Source organism: Cricetulus griseus, chromosome 8 (assembly GCF_003668045.3).
Source record: "Cricetulus griseus strain 17A/GY chromosome 8, alternate assembly CriGri-PICRH-1.0, whole genome shotgun sequence".
In the NCBI taxonomy this organism is placed as follows: Eukaryota; Metazoa; Chordata; class Mammalia; order Rodentia; family Cricetidae; genus Cricetulus; species Cricetulus griseus.
In genome coordinates this window covers 49,314,960-49,330,621 of record NC_048601.1, presented here as the reverse complement: position 1 = coordinate 49,330,621, position 15,662 = coordinate 49,314,960, and the positions used below count along the sequence as shown (strand labels likewise).

The 15,662-nt window shown below is 42.1% G+C and overlaps 1 protein-coding gene across 4 annotated transcripts in view; it reads left to right on the top strand.

Annotated features, from left to right (window-relative positions):
• Positions 1-15,662, top strand: part of Slc25a26 (solute carrier family 25 member 26) — a 101,719-nt gene continuing 86,057 nt past the window's right edge. For 3 of the 4 annotated variants that reach the window (XM_027428931.2, XM_027428930.2, XM_027428929.2), the window contains exons 1-3: positions 1-131; positions 6,410-6,566; positions 9,729-9,838. In XM_027428931.2, the coding sequence (XP_027284732.1) occupies positions 99-131; positions 6,410-6,566; positions 9,729-9,838 (300 nt within the window). In that variant the 5' untranslated portion in view covers positions 1-98. The remainder of the gene's footprint in view (positions 132-6,409; positions 6,567-9,728; positions 9,839-15,662) is intronic. The other variant, XM_027428932.2, reaches the window with a different exon arrangement.

Here is a 15,662-nt window from a genome sequence, read left to right as displayed (position 1 = left end):
TCCATATCCCGCCCCAAACATGGCGGCGCCCAGCTCCTGGGGTCAGCACCTGCTTCTCCTCCACCTCTAACTTTAGTCCTCGCGGGGTCGGCGGGACCATGGATGCGCCGGGCTTCACGGCCTCGCTGGTGGTGAGTGAGGGGCAGGGGTGGAGAGCTGGGTGCAGGCTGCATGGGAGCCGTGACCCCTTCTCTGCAGTGGTGCCTTCTTCCGGGTTTGTGCAGTGGTCTGTTTTTAGGTCATTGACAGCTAGGTCCAGGGGGTGGGGGGGTCCAGGGGTTCTGTTTTCAAGGCCAGGTGGGTCTGGCTGGGATTTCAGTCAGAGGAGACAGGAATGCTTGCCTTACTGTCTTTTTTTTTGGGGGGGGGAGTAGGGTTGAGACTGTTTCTCTGTGTAGCCCTGGCTTCTCTGGAACTCCCTCTGTAGACCAGGCTGGCCTGGAACTCAGAGATCTGCCTGCCTCTGCCTGCCAGGCCTTTCATTGTCTTTACTCAAGGCAAAACGGCGTCCCTTATCCATCACATTCACCCTGAAGCTGGGAATGAAAAAAAACTTGGAAATAAACACGATTAAGGAAAACATTCATGACCTTTCCGTTCAAGACCCTAACTTGTCTTTTTGCTGTACCTCCACATTTATTTAGATCATAGTAATCTGCTTATTTTGCTCCAAGTGTAGGCTTTGAAAAAGTACTGAGCATATAGTTGTGGAGTCGATAGGTTGTTTATTGTTTAATTCCATTGAATCATGAGAACCAGTGCTCTTTGAGGAGCCTGTTACAGAAGGTCTAGCAGGGCATAATAGACTCAGCAGATGCAAGACAGACTGGTTGATTTTGATTTCATTGTGGAGGAGTGTACAGAAGCAAGACAGGAAACGCCTTAATTTTTAAAATGCCCCCGCTAATGTTCTGGATAAAGGGGTTGGAGATAGAGTGTTGAACAAGAGAAGCCTCCTTGTGAACGTCAGGTGCTGGAGACCGTGCTGAAGTGAACGTTGGGGTAAATGACAAGTGGGCTGGGTTCAGGATATTATGGGAATAGATGAAAGGAAGGGAGGGGTGGCTTAGCAGACTTAGGGGATCATGGTTTTAAGTTTAGGTTTGTTGAAACCTGTATAAGCCAGGCAACTGAGATAAAGAAATATATTACTTTAGGGAGCTTTCTCTTTTTGTAGCAGCAGTAGTAGTTTTGCCACTTACAATTATGGTTCTCAGAAATGATATATGTGCTTCACCTGTTATTCAATTTAGTTCTCACAACTGAAGTATCATCCTGGTGTTCTAGTTAATAGTGCCCATAGAATTCATATTTAAATAATTTCAAATTTAATTTCAAAATTATTTTTTTATTTCATTATAGTTAAGGAAGAGTTTCTCATTTTGTTGGTTATCTGAGTTTTCCTCCCTCCCCCTACTTATTTTAGAGATGGGTGTCTTGCAGTATTTCCTAGTGACCTCTGACTCTTAAACTGAAATGGTCTCCCTCTCAAGTAGCTGGAATGGACCACTGACACGACTGGTTTGAGTTTTGTTTTTTCCCCCAGAGGATGTGTGTTGATTGGTTTTGCCTTTTGATATTTCTAAAATCTAGTATATTTTTTATACAGGTTGATCTACTGTACCTTCTAGGACATGAATAACATCTTCTAATTGTAATTGTTGAGTGATTTCATGTGCGTATGCTAGGAATGTATTGGTAAATGAAATGAAGATTTTTAGAATCTAGTGGGATAGATATTGACCAAATGGTCTGATGCCCACCTGTATCATTAACAGTTTGGCTGGGTGGTAGAACATTTGCCTTGAATAGCATGTGTGGGGTCTGGATTCAGTCCTCGGCACTGCATTAAAAATAATGTTTGATTACAGTCTAGAAACAGGATCTAACCTCAAAGTGAAGGATGGGGAGAGCCCTGTAGGGCTTGTTTGAAAGGAGGAAGCCACATCATGGGAGTGCAAGGCAAGACTAGGCTTTGCTCTTCATCCTCACGACTGTTGGGAGCACTGGAAGATGGATAGAGTGGAGACTGCAAGATGAAGATGGCTTTACACCTATGAGCCAGTCTTTAGTATAGGGGAACTGGAGTCCTGCAGGGAGAATGGGTGGCCTTTGTGGGAGGAGACCAGGGGTGGTGGGAAACTGGCACAGCAGTTTTGAGATGTGGAAGATAGCTGGCAGATCACGGGTGGCACCTTGAATGTGCAGTCAACTGAAAACATCAGGAGAAGAAATGGCTTCTCCAAAAAGCCATGCTGGTGTTAAGCTGGCTTAGCTGTCCTTTGGGCTGGTGGCCAGTGTTGGGAGTGGGGGGGTTGCTTATCTTACACAGGTGTTTTAGGTTTTGTGTTGAAAAGGGAGCAGTGATGATTTTCACATTGCTGTCCAGCCAGCTTCCTTTAAAGAAAATGGGTTGGTAGCATACAGTCTTGACCTTTTCAATTCCTTGAGCAATTTTCAAACAATAATTGCATAATTTCAAAACAGCAATTGTTTCCCCTGTAGCATGCCAGGAGTTCTTACAGCTGTTGACTTGGGCAGAGCATGTTTTATCTACACTTACGCGTTTGAGGTCTTGGTTAGTTGTTTGTTCATGCACAGCCTGAGAGTTCTCTGCTCGATCCCATTTTGTCTTGTTTGGAATTTACAGCATAAGCCACTCTAAATCTTGAGCTTAGTCAGTTGCCCAATAACCTTTTTTTTGGGGGGGGGGCAAACTTAAAGAACAAAAGAATCTGGTGGTGTCTCTTTTAAACCAACTAGTGTTGGCTCGTGGTTGTACACAAAGTTCCTGTGAAATTGCACACATTCCATAAAGGTTTTGCTTAAGTGTTAAATATATTGTGTGGCTGAACAGACTCTCTTAGGTTATAGAAGCTTGAAATTCACACAAGCAGTCAGGAACTTTTGATTTCTGTTACTAGGTCAGTAGGTTGCATATGGTCATTTTATCCTCAGAAGATAAGAACTCTGATGGAAAAAGTTTAGAGAAATCAATTTGTTTGTGCACAGCAGCTGTACCTTAACGGAATAATTCATTAATTAAAGTTTAGCACCAAATAGCCAGCGTTCCTCTGAACTTGCTGAAGATTAAGGAGGAAATTACAATGCAGCTTGTTTTTAAAGAATTGGCGTATATCACATGTCCTCATCAGATTTTGTTCTGACTTCTGAGAAAAGGCAGGCAGAATATTTACTTGCTGAACTGCATACAAATCCTTTTGAAAAAGTGACAAGAATGCCAGACGGTTGCTCAGTTCCATCATTGCACTGAGCCTCTTCTAGGATGCATAAAGTCCATCCTGTCTTCACAGAGAACCACACATTCTATCTCTTCTTCCTTCGTGGCTTCATCTCCAGTGATTCTCCCACCGATGACTCTGGGCTACAGCAGGTGTGTGCCACTGTACCTGGCCTAGTCATTTTAGTACTATTTGCAGCTCTTTCCTGACACATCTTCAGAGCTCTTTGGTCCATCTTTTTAGGTCATTCACTTCATAGTTTTTAAAGTTATTTTGTAAAATGTCTTTCGGGCTGATCATGTGGCATTACAGTGTTAGTACATTTGGCAATGTACTTTAGCTTTTACTAATTCACTTGTATTATTTAATTTAAAAAATGGGCATTGTGCTGTTTTGTTTTTCCACTTAACTCTTGCAGTAGTTTTGTGATGAAAGTTGGGTAGAGCAAGTCAGTCTACCACACACTAAGCTTTGCACAATCTGAAATTTTATAAACTCAAAGCTTAGACTAAATTTGAACTTTGTCCATAAGTGTGAATAGTACCCACTCTTTCTCTCCCTTTCTCCCCTCCTTTCTTTGCCATGGACACATACTTTTTAGCTGTAAATTTCTGCATTTTAAATCAATTACGTTAATATGGTTTAATATAAAAAAGATAGACATAATCAGCAAGCAGCTAACAAATTACTATGAGGACTCTCACCTGCAATGGTGTAGGCTGCCCACCTGCCCACCTGCCAACCTGTGAATGGTGCTGTAGACCTTTTAGGGCACTGTGTTTGGGTTTGTATTTTTCAAAATTTCATCCTTCTTTTACTAAGATATAATTAATATTAAAATATTCTGCCTGTATGTCAGGTATGTAGGTATTCTGCCTGTAGGTATGAGGTACAGTTTTCAAAGTTCAACTTTTTAAAGAAACTCAATTCCTTAGAAATGAGTACCAGATCTCTTAAAAAATTTAGTCACTTAATTAGACATTGTCATGGGATTAGCAGATATAATAAACATAGAAATTAATATGTGAATCCTTAGGTGTGTGCTTCTTAATACAGATCCAGGTGGATAAGCTGTCTGAAAATTTAAGTCTCCCAAAATGTTGTTATGCAGATAGTACTCAGTAGTTCAAAAGACAAAATAAAACATTAGATCTGATTCAGCCACAGGATAAGTTGTTGAGAGGCATAAAAGCATTATAAAACAGTCTATGTATTGTATACCATGTATTTGTTACTTATCTAATTAATTTTGGGATAGTCTCCCTCTGTAATCCAGGCTGGTCTTGAATTCCAGGTCCTTTGGACTCAGCCTTCTCAGTACTGGGATTACAGGTATATGTCATTACATCTGGGTACTGTCTTTTGCTTTGACTTATTTTCACTTTTTATTAAGACTTTAAAAAACTAAAATATATCACTTCCTTCCTCTTTATCCTCTTTCCCTCCCTCCCTTAGTCTTAGTCCTCTATGTCTTACATTCTTTCTGTCTCCTCCCCCACAGTGTTCCCCGAGCTACTCCTGCGCCTTTAGGGATAGCTTGCTATGGGTGGTCATTAGATAGGACTATTGGTTGCTTCCCTCCCTTGGCAGCTTGCATAGTACTTTCTGACCACTGGAAGAGGCTTGCAGTTATTTTCAGTTCAAGTCTTCAGAATCCTGTGTGCAAAGTATGTGATGTCTTCAGCAATAGGGACTTACCTTCAATCTCTGAGAGGCATCCAAGGGCAATGGCCATGCCCTATAGGAGTCACTTTGACTACCCTGACCAACAAGTCAAATCCCTAGTACTGCATGCATGGGGTGTATTGTAAGCTCAAGTGGCATATCTTCATTTAAGACACAGACAGACAGACAGACAGACAGACAGACAGACAGACAGACAGACACACACACACACACACACACACACACACACACACACACACACACACACGTGTCTTATGTATAATTTAAGGTAAATATAAAATAATACGATTCTTTGATGCCTCATCAAATATCCTTGGTGTAATTCATCCCTTCTCTCCCTCATTCTATATTGACTTTCCTCCCCTCCCATCCAAACAAGAGCTTCCCTCCTTTTTTTTTTTTTTCCCATTTCCCCCCCTTCATATCACCTGGATCCTGCCGTTCCTTTCTCTAGCCCCCCTCCCACGGTTCCTTTTTCCTTTCCTGGCCTCTAAAGTTACTCCAGGTTATACACTTACTGAAGATTTGAGTTTGGAACTGCAGTTGAGAGTGAACATGTGGCATTTGTCTTTCTGAGTTTGGGTCACCCTACTCAGAATCTTTTCTAGTTCCATTTACCTGCAAATTTAATTTAATTATTTTTTTAAACAGCTGAATGATATTCCATTGTCTATATTTGTACCATCACACTTGAAAGGTGGAGGCAGGTTTAGGAGTTCAAGGTCTTCCTTGGTTGTGTAACAAGTTAAAGGCTAATTTGGTCTACATGAAACCTTGTCCCCAAAGCAGAATGGTGCTCCCTGGTCAGTTACCATAACTGAGTTCATAAGCTTCTGATTTAGTGAGATACTTTCTCAAAAATTAAGGTGAAGAGCAATCAAGGAAAGATGCCTGACGTCTGCCTCTGCTTTCCAATACACAGGAGCAGCACATACTCCACATACAAAATTAAAAAAGAAATCAAAATAAATATGAAAAGAGTAGCCATGCTTGCTTGAATATGCCTATGGTAATTTTGGAAAGACACAACAAGAAACTGCTAAGAGTAGCTTTTTGAGTAATTAGGGTACTTTGTACTCTTTACCTGTCCTTTTCTTTTTAAAATGGCTTTAAAAAGTTATTGAAATATAGGAGTAAATTAAGAATGAGCTTTAATTTTGTTTTAAGAAAAATTTAATTCATAAAATTTATCTAAAAAGTAAAAACATGTACAAGTTGCAAGTGTAGTACAATTAATAAGTGTGTTATTTTCGTATTAAAAATGCAAGTCCTTTGAGTATTGCAAAGACATTTCAGACTGAAAGATGTGAGAAATGGTTTAAAGACTTCCTTGGGGCTCAGGCGTGGAGCACTTGCCTGCCATGGGCAGATCTTACAGCCCTGATCATCCTGCATGGGAAAGGAGCAAAGGCTATTTACTCTCTTGTCTTTCATGCTGAGAGCTCACTGTTCTCTTTTCTCTCCCCCCTCCTTTTGCACAGGCTGGAGGAGTAGCAGGTGCCTCAGTTGACTTGATCTTGTTTCCTTTGGATACTATTAAGACAAGGCTGCAGAGTCCCCAAGGATTCAACAAGGCTGGCGGTTTTCGTGGAATATATGCAGGTGTCCCTTCTACAGCTATTGGGTCCTTTCCTAATGGTAAGGGTGTGGGTACTCACACTGCTCAGAAGCCAAGATGATGGATTCAGTTTCAGAATAGTTTAAGATGTTACCAATAGAAAATTCCTTCTGGGTTACAGCTGGTCTTCTCAATTTATGTTTTATTCTTTGATTATATTTTTAAGCAGAATGTTGAGAGTGTTGTGGATTCCATTCCAGGATGTTTATACGAAAACAAAACAAAACAAAACAATAACAACAAAAAACCCCCCAAAGACAGTCTTTTAGAAAAGATGTTACTGTTTTAATCCTCTGTTTAGAATCTTTAAAACATTGCCTTTTCATCACGATCCCTTAGAGCAGTGGTTTTTAACCTTGTCTGCACACCAGAATTCTCAGGCAGCTTTATGAAGATGTGTTGAAAGTATCCTAGGTGAGCCCAGCGTGGAGCTGGTTGGATGATCCCTACTTGGGAATGTAAACCCGTGAGACGTTGCTGGTCTTAAGTCGCTCTTAGATGAGTACTGTGCTTGGCTGGGTTGTCCTGGATACTCTCCTGCCAATGCCTGTTGTTTGGGTCTTAAAGTGGTTGTGACTTGGTATTTTCCTTTGATAATTAGGATGATGTTTTTTTATTTAATCTGCTTCTGAGTATATCTATTTTCAGTCACTTACCTGACTGTAATTGCTTACTAAAGGGTGCTGTATTTTTCTTTTGGATTGTATCTAGGACCTTGCACATGCTGAGCAGACAGTGTTCTTCTGAGCTGTGTCCACTTCCTATCTCCCAGTCCCTGGTGGATGTTTTTAATGCTCACAAGAAAAGTGAGCCACCTAGCACACATGATACACAGCCTGCACCCACAAAATTAGGGCTCTAGGGGCTTCTTAAATCTTGGGGTCCATTTTCTCTTTTTCCAGGATAATGAATGAGTATGTTAACCTGATGCTCATGTGCCCAGTCTTTAGACATAGCCTTCACATAAAGATTTGTAGCGCAGAGAAAATATAGTCTTTCCATCCTTTTGTTGCCAACTTCACTTTCTTCCCCATCTCTTGGGAGTCTCTCATGGTTACCCTTAACTCTTAGTCTGTCTTAACTCTTTGAATATTAGCCAATGAGCTATTGTTGAATCCCCACTGTATAATGCATGTTTCTCAGTATGGACAAAGATACAGGGTTGTCCTAAGTAGACCTGATCCACAAGGAGTGTAAAACCACACAGATGCCAGTGGCCCATCTGCAGGGATTGGGGTGTAACTAGTCTCAGGTGTGTCCAGGACACTGGTGGTTTACAACGCCAAGGCGACCCTCCTCTGTAGATAAGTCTGAGGACCTTTGAGGAGGCGATCTGCAGAGGAATATGTTCTGCTCATGGCTTTTGGTCACCAGTTCTTGTGGCTTTTGTGGTTCACTCTCTCTTTTCTTTTGCAGTAAGGGTGTGGCATCACAGGTCGTGCATGTGGTACACGATGCTGTGGCTAAGCACACAGGACTGTTTTATGTTCTTCTCCAAGGCATTTGATTTTGAATGTGTGTGCTTGTGTGTGCATGGGCATGGACACATGGGTGTTTGTGTATCTGTCTGTCTCTGGGAAGGCCGTGTTCAAAATTTTTCCCTTTTATACCATAAAGCGCACAGACAAAGTCAAAGCAAAGCCTTCAAGAAATGTGGCTTTCTGTAGATTTGGATGAGTCAGACTTCCTTTGTGGAAACGTTTTCCTTTTGTTACTGGTTAAGGCTCTGTCTAGCCTGAGTGCAGAATCCACTGTTCCCGTTGATGGCTGTGGACATTTTTGAGAACAGAGCCAGCACAGTGAGGGACAGAAAGGGAGAAGGGAGTCTTTTAAAGAGCCCCATTCCTTTTTAGACAGGAACATAATAGAGGAAGCACCAGTCCAGGGTTTTGTTCTTGTGGGGTGGGGGCATGGCCAGCTCAGCTCCTCTTCCCGTCTTTGCTCAGAGCTTCTTTTAAAGTTGCACTGTGTCGTCACTTACAACCCCAGAGCCTTTTTGGATGCTACTTGTTTGGCAGGGGCTGGAACTTACATTTCTATGTCACAAAAGTATCTCTAAATGACAGTCTTAAGGTACTTGATGATGGAACCTAGGAGCCTTTAGCTTCCTCCTTTCTCCTGGGGTGTGGGCGGGGCTTTGGGGGTGTATGCACCTGCAGAACGTACAGCTGAATGCAGTAGAGCCCTTACACCTGCACATGCAATGGATGGGGCAAAGTGGGGGAAACAGTGTGAGGAGCCACTTGTAGGAATAGAGCAGGTACAGCTGTGTACGGCTGTTGTGTCTGTAATTACTCGTGTGTGAACAGCCCGAGGGCCTTTACATACTGGTTGACTTTTGGGAATGGTTTTCCTAGTCGGGTTGTTTTCCCGAGTGTTTAGCTCTAGTGTCCTTAGAAGATGAATTCGTTGTCCATTTATCCTCTGTGCCTTATCCCTTATGGAAGAGGTAAAAATAAATCTCTTGATTGATCATACACAGAAAGTTTTAAAGCCTGGTGTGCAACTCTGATGGCAGCAGTAGAGGTAGCTTTCTCCTGATTTCCTTTTTTTTTTTTTTTCCTCCTTAGTCTCACTATGTAACATGGTTATCCTATGTAGACTAGATTGACTTCAGACTCAGAGATCAGTCTGCCATGTCTCCAGTGTGCTGGGATTAAAGGTGTGCACTACCAAGCCTGGCACGGACTTCCATTTTTAATGAGGTAGTTGATTGTTTCTGTGTTTTATAAAGATGATTTGAAGTAGTGAAAACTAGCATAGTGATTTTGCATAATCTGAAGTAAACATTGTTGAATCGACATTTCACTTAAGGTTTGTGTTTATGGTCTTAACCTACATATAGCTAGCTCAGCAGCTGCTTGTTTTTATGACTGAATGTGTTGCTATTTTGGGTCTGTGAAGGCCATAGCCCTTTCTAAGAAGTTTGCTAGGAAATGAAGCATGGCAGTGCCAGGCTGCCTGTTGAGTGTACTTTAGACAGGGATTATGTCTTCTGCATTTCTTCAAGTCCAAGGTCAATAATGTAGTTCAGATTTGATATGTTCTGTAAGAGGGTGGGACAAGGCATGCACTTGCCAATCCTTATCTCATAATTTAATTATTATTGTCACAGCTTTTGAGAGACATTCCTTAGTAGGTAAGATATTTATTTACACTTAAAAGAGACTTTTTCATTTCAGCTGCTATGTTTTTTCTCACCTATGAATACGTGAAATATTTGCTGCACACTGACTCAGCATCACACTTCAGGCCGGTGAAGCACATGCTGGCCGCCTCTGCGGGAGAAGTGGTAAGCAAAAGGCTACATGATAAAATATTTCAGAAATGCAAATTATGCCTGTGTTTGTTGGTGCAGGTAATTGTTTCATTTTTAAAATTTAGATTTCTTTTAACTGATGGTTAAAAATCTAAAAACTGTATGTATCTTTAAATGCAATGTTTTAAAAAAACCATATGTATTATATAATGTTGTTTATTTATTTTGGTGCTGAGAATAAAATTTCGAGGCTTTTAAAAAGCCAGACAAACTCTGTCTCACTGTATCAGATTCTACCGTACAATGCCTATAACAGAGTACACATATTTATTTCCTTAAATGTACTTACAGTCAATTTTATTTAATTTAAAGTCCCCCCCACCCCCTTTGAGTTTTGAACTTGTAATCCTTCTGCCTCAGCCTCTTGAGCACAGAAATTACAGGTATGTGCCACCACACCAGACTTTACAGTTCTTTTTGTGTGTATGTGTGCATTTAGGTGTGTGTGCTGTGTATACACCAGTGTGCATGTGGACCTGTGCCTTTGTATGCAGCACCAGGAGGGGACGATGTTAGGTCCTGCTCTATCCCTTGAGACAGGGCCTTTCACTGAAGCTGGAGCTAGGCTTGTGGCCTTCAAGCCCCAGCCATTCTCCTGTTTTCATCCCTAGCAGTACTGAGCTCATAGTGTATGCATTGCACCCAGCTTTTTATGTTGATGCTAGACCCTTATGCTTGAGTTGTCTCCCTAGCCTCCACTGTGTTTTGTTTTGTTTTTTAAATTATGAAAGTGGTAAAAGTCCCAATAAATATGAGTGGATTAAATGTGACAGTTAAAAGCTAGTCTTATGATGTAAGAAAAGTCCATTGTATATTATTGTAAGAGGCAGCCCTAAAATGTCATTATACAGATAGAATTAAAGAGATGGAAGAAGATGTCAATATAAGTTTGGTTGATGTTATTTGTCTTAGTATAGCTGAGTTGGAACTCCTTTTCCCAGAATGGCTTCTACAGCATTGTTTCAGACAGTCACAGAGAAATTAAGGGAGAGTGAAGTAGCAGCTGTAGTTATGAAAAGAAGTGGAGTGTGGGGGCAGCCACCATGGCAGACATTTTGCCCTTTGTGTCACTGCCTGTTGGCTTATTGTGTTGACCTCTGGCTCATGGCTTCTCCAACTTCCATCTCTTTTCCTTCAGCTTTTCTAGATTCTGAGTCAAGTTGTTTGTATCTGTGGCAAGGGCTTGTCATAGTGAGGATGAGGATTTCTATTACTGTGAAGAGACACCGTGACCACAGCAACTCTTATAAAGGAAAACATTTAATTGAGGTGGTGGCTTACAGTTCGGAGGTTCAGTCCATTATCATCATGGTGGGACATGGTGTGCAGGCAGACATGGTGCTGGCGACGGAGCTGAGAGTCCTACATCTTGCAGGCAACAGGAAGTGGACTGTATCACACTGAGTGAAGCTTGAACATACATGAGATCTCAAAGTTCACCTTCACGGTGACACACTTCCTTCAACAAGGCCATACCTACTCCAACAAAGCCACACCTCTCAGTAGTGCTGTTCCCTTTGAAAGCCATTTTCTTTCAAACCACCACAGGGCTCTAGGGGAGCGTGTGTGTGTGTGTGTGTGTGTGTGTGTGTGTGTGTGTGTGTGTGTGTGTGTGTGTGTGTGTGTGTGTGTTTCTGTGGTGAAGGTTGTAGGATCAAGTGTGTGTGGCTCTGTGGTGAGGGTGCTAGGGTCAAATGTAAGTTCTGTGATTTGGCATCATTGTTAAGAAACCATTGCCTAAAAGGATACAGTCAATAAAATAAAACACAGCCTACAGAATGGGAAAAGATCTTCACCAACCCCACATCAGACAGAGGGCTGATCTTCAAAATATATAAAGAACTCAAGAAACTAGACACTAAAATACTGAATAATCCAATTAAAAATGGAGTACAGATCTAAACAGAGAATTCTCAACTAAAGAAACTCAAATGGCCAAAAGACATTTAAGGAATTGCTCAACATCCTTAGTCATCAGGGAAATGCAACTCAAAATGACTGAGATACCATCTTATACCTATCAGAATGGCTAAGAGAAAAACACTGATAATAGTTTATGCTGGATAGGATGTGGAGAAAGGGGAACACTCCTCCACTGCTGGTGGGAGTGCCAACTTGTAGACCCACTTTGGAAATCAGTATGATGGTTTCACAGAGAATTGGGAATCAATCTACCCCAAGACCCAGCAATGCCACCCTTGGGTATAGACCCAGAGGATCGTATCACAAGGATATTTGCTCAACTGTGTTCATAGCAGCATTATTTGTAGTAGCCAGAACTTGGAAACAACCTAGATGCCCCTCAACCAAAGAGTGGATAAAGAAAATGTGGTACATTTACACAGTGAAGTATTACTCAGTGGTTAAAAAAAAAAAATGGCATCTTGAAATTTGCAGGCAAATGGAAGGAACTAGGAAAAAAAAAAAAAAAAAACCTGAGTGAGGTAACCCAGTAAGACAAGCACAGTATGTGTTCACTCATAAATGGATAGTAGATGTAAAGCAAAGGATAACCAGGCTATAACCCACAACCCAGAGAAGCTAGGTAAAAAGGGGGGCCCTAAGAGGGACACACGTGGAGGGCCCCAGGAAGGGAAAATAGTTAAAATCTCCTGAGAGCGGGAGGGGGTGTAGAAGGGAAGGGGTGGGGGATGGGAACATGAGGGATCAAGAAGACCAGAGTTTGGGGGAGGGGTAGAGGTGAAGAGCAATGAAAAAGATATCTTGATAGAGGGAGCCATTATGGGGTTAGGGAGAATCCTGGTGCTAGAGAAATTCTCAGGAATCCACAAGGATGACCCCAGCTAAGACTCCTAGAAACAGTGGAGAGGGTGTCTGAACAGGCCTTCCCCTTTAATCAGATTCATGGCTACCCTAATTGTCAACATAGAACCTACATCCAGTAACTGATGGAAACAGATGCAGAGATCCACAGGCAAGCACTGGGCTGAGCTCCTGGAGTTCGGTTGAAGAGAGGCAAAAGGGATCATATGAACCAGAGGGGTCAAGAGCATGATGGGGAAAACCACAGAGACAGCTGACCTGAGCTAGTGAGAGCTCATGGACTCTGGACTGACAGCTGAAAAACCTGATGGGATTGAACTAGACCCTCTGAATTCGGGTGACAGTTATGTGACTTAATCTGTTGGGGGGGCAGCTGGCAGTGGCACCAGGACATATCCCAGGGGGCATGAACTGGCTTCTTAGAGCCCATTCCCTGTGGTGGGATACCTTGCTCAGCCTTCATACAGCAGGGAGGAGCTTGGTATGCCAGACTTTGTTGATTCCCCAAGGAAGGCCTTACCCCCTATGAGGAGTGGGTAGGGGGTGGGAGTAGAGGGAGAGCTGAGGTTGATATGTAAAATGAAATATAATTTTTTAAATACAAGAAAGAAACCATTGCCTAATCTGAGCTCATAAAGATACACTTGTGTTTTCTTATACACATTTTATAGTCTTAACTCTTCTACTTGGGTCTTTGCTACATTATGAGTTGAGTTTTATATATAGTATGGGCTTGTGGTCTAACTTTATTCTTTTTTTAGTTTATTTTTATTGTGTGTGTGCATGTGAGTGCAGGTGCCACCATACGTATGTGGGGAGGTCAGAGATGTCTGAAGATCCAACTTTGGTAGCCAAGGATGTGTGATGTGATGGCTAATCTTGGTTGTCAACTTGACACGGCTAGGAAGAACCCCAGTTGAAGAATGGCCTCCTTTAGATTGTTGTGCCGGGTGTGTCTGTGGGACATTTTCTTGATCACTAATTGACGAAAGAAGTCCCATCCCACTGTAGGACATACTATCCCTAGGAAGGTGGGTTGGCAGTTTTAGGATGTGAGCTTGGGAGCAAGCCAGTAAATAGCATACCTCCATGGCTTCTGCTTCCAGGTTTCTGCCTGGAGTTCCTGCCTTAGCTCCTCTGTAACATGAAATAATACTTTCTTTCCCAAGTTGGTTTTTGTCACAACAGAAACCAAGCTAGAATACACAGCAAGCATAACCACCTGCTGAGCTATCTCACTGGCCCCTAACTTCATTCTTTGGGATGCAATATCAAGTTTTCTAATACCTTTATTGGAAAGACTCATGCTCTACACTGAGTGGCCCAGGAGTTCTTATCAACAGCTAATTGTCCATCAAGGTGAGATTTATTTCTGGATTCTGAGCTCTGGCCATCTCTGTGTGTGTCCTTGCACTAGTGCTGCATGGTTTGAGCACTGTAGCCTGTAGTAAGTCAGGGACTCATTGAGACTTCTCCAACTGCTTTCTTTTCTGGTACTGCTCTGGTCCTTCTTTTCTCATTCTTTCTTCCATCCTTTTTCTCTTTTTCTCTCTCTTTATTTTATTTATTTTTGAGACAGAGTCCACTATGTAGCTCTGATTAACCTGGAACTTGATATGTACTATGTAGACCAGGCTGGCTTCAAATTGCTTTCAAGTGCTGAGATTAAAGGCATTCACCACCACACCTGGCACATCTGTGTGTGTGTGTGTGTGTGTGTGTGTGTGTGTGTGTGTGTATGTGCGTGTGTGCCTGCATCTGTGCATGTGCAGGCACTTGTGGATATGGAAGCCAAAAGAGGGCATTGGGTCTCTCAGAGCTGGTTTGTTTTGTGGGTGCTGGGATTTCAACTCTTGCCATGGACCACAGAATTATGCAGTGAGAGTTCAGCTGACAAACTCATGATGCTCACCCACCAGGATCATTCTGATGAAGAAGGGCCACATGCAGGGTGGGGTGAGTACTTGCTTTATAAATAGTTACTATCCTTACTGTACATTCTTTGCGAAGCTGTAGTGCTCCCTTTCTATGGTGTGATTCATCAATTACTGGGCACATTTTCCCTATGCATTGATATGTTTGGATGACTCCCCCCAACTATTCGTGATTCTGGCAAGAAAGTAATCACAGTAAATACCCTTACTCTCTCAACCAGTCTTTGTATAAACTTAGAAGTCTGCCTTCCTGCAATTATCTTCCTTGGCAGACAGTAGGTCAGTGTTAGTGTCCAGGCAAAGAGACTTCATTTGAGACATTCACAGATGACCAAGGACAAAAATTACAACATGTCTAAAGATGTTGAGCCGTAAGTCTTAGAGAGATAGAAGACAACAGTATCCTGAATTCACTCTGCCAGCAGATAGGAAAGTACTGTTGCACACTAACCTCATATTAACATTAAAGCATGCCTGTTCTTCACTTGCCGGTCTGCTAACAATACATCTGTGTCTTAAAGTTGTCATTGGGCACTGTGCTCTCCCTGTCTGGACATGGTTTTGCTCCTATGGCCTTGTGTTGCCACGGTAAATGGCTCAGCTCCTTATCACTTGCTCTAGGAATGTGCTTTGGACCAATGAGAGAAAATTCTTTGTCACTTCAAGGCTCCTGAAGGTGAAGAGTTTTTGGAATAGAAGAGACTAGAAGTAGAAGGATAGAGAAGTTAAAAGTGGACAGGATTATTAGAGTAGAAACAGAGCATTAAAGAGCACATGAAATAAAGAGTATGACCCTTAGATTGTGTATAAAGTTACTATAGAAATCTTTTACACACACACACACACACACACACACACACACACACACACACACACACACACACACACACACACACACACACACACACGTTGCTTCAAAGAAGCATTTAGGACCCTGGGTAGGGACTGGAGCAGGTCTCTTAGCCCTTCCAAAATCTGCTCCTCATGATTGTACATCAAACACTCAAGTACTGAGCCATCTCTCCAGTCCTGGATCCCTTGTATTTCCGTGTGAATTTCAGAATCAACTCGTACATTTC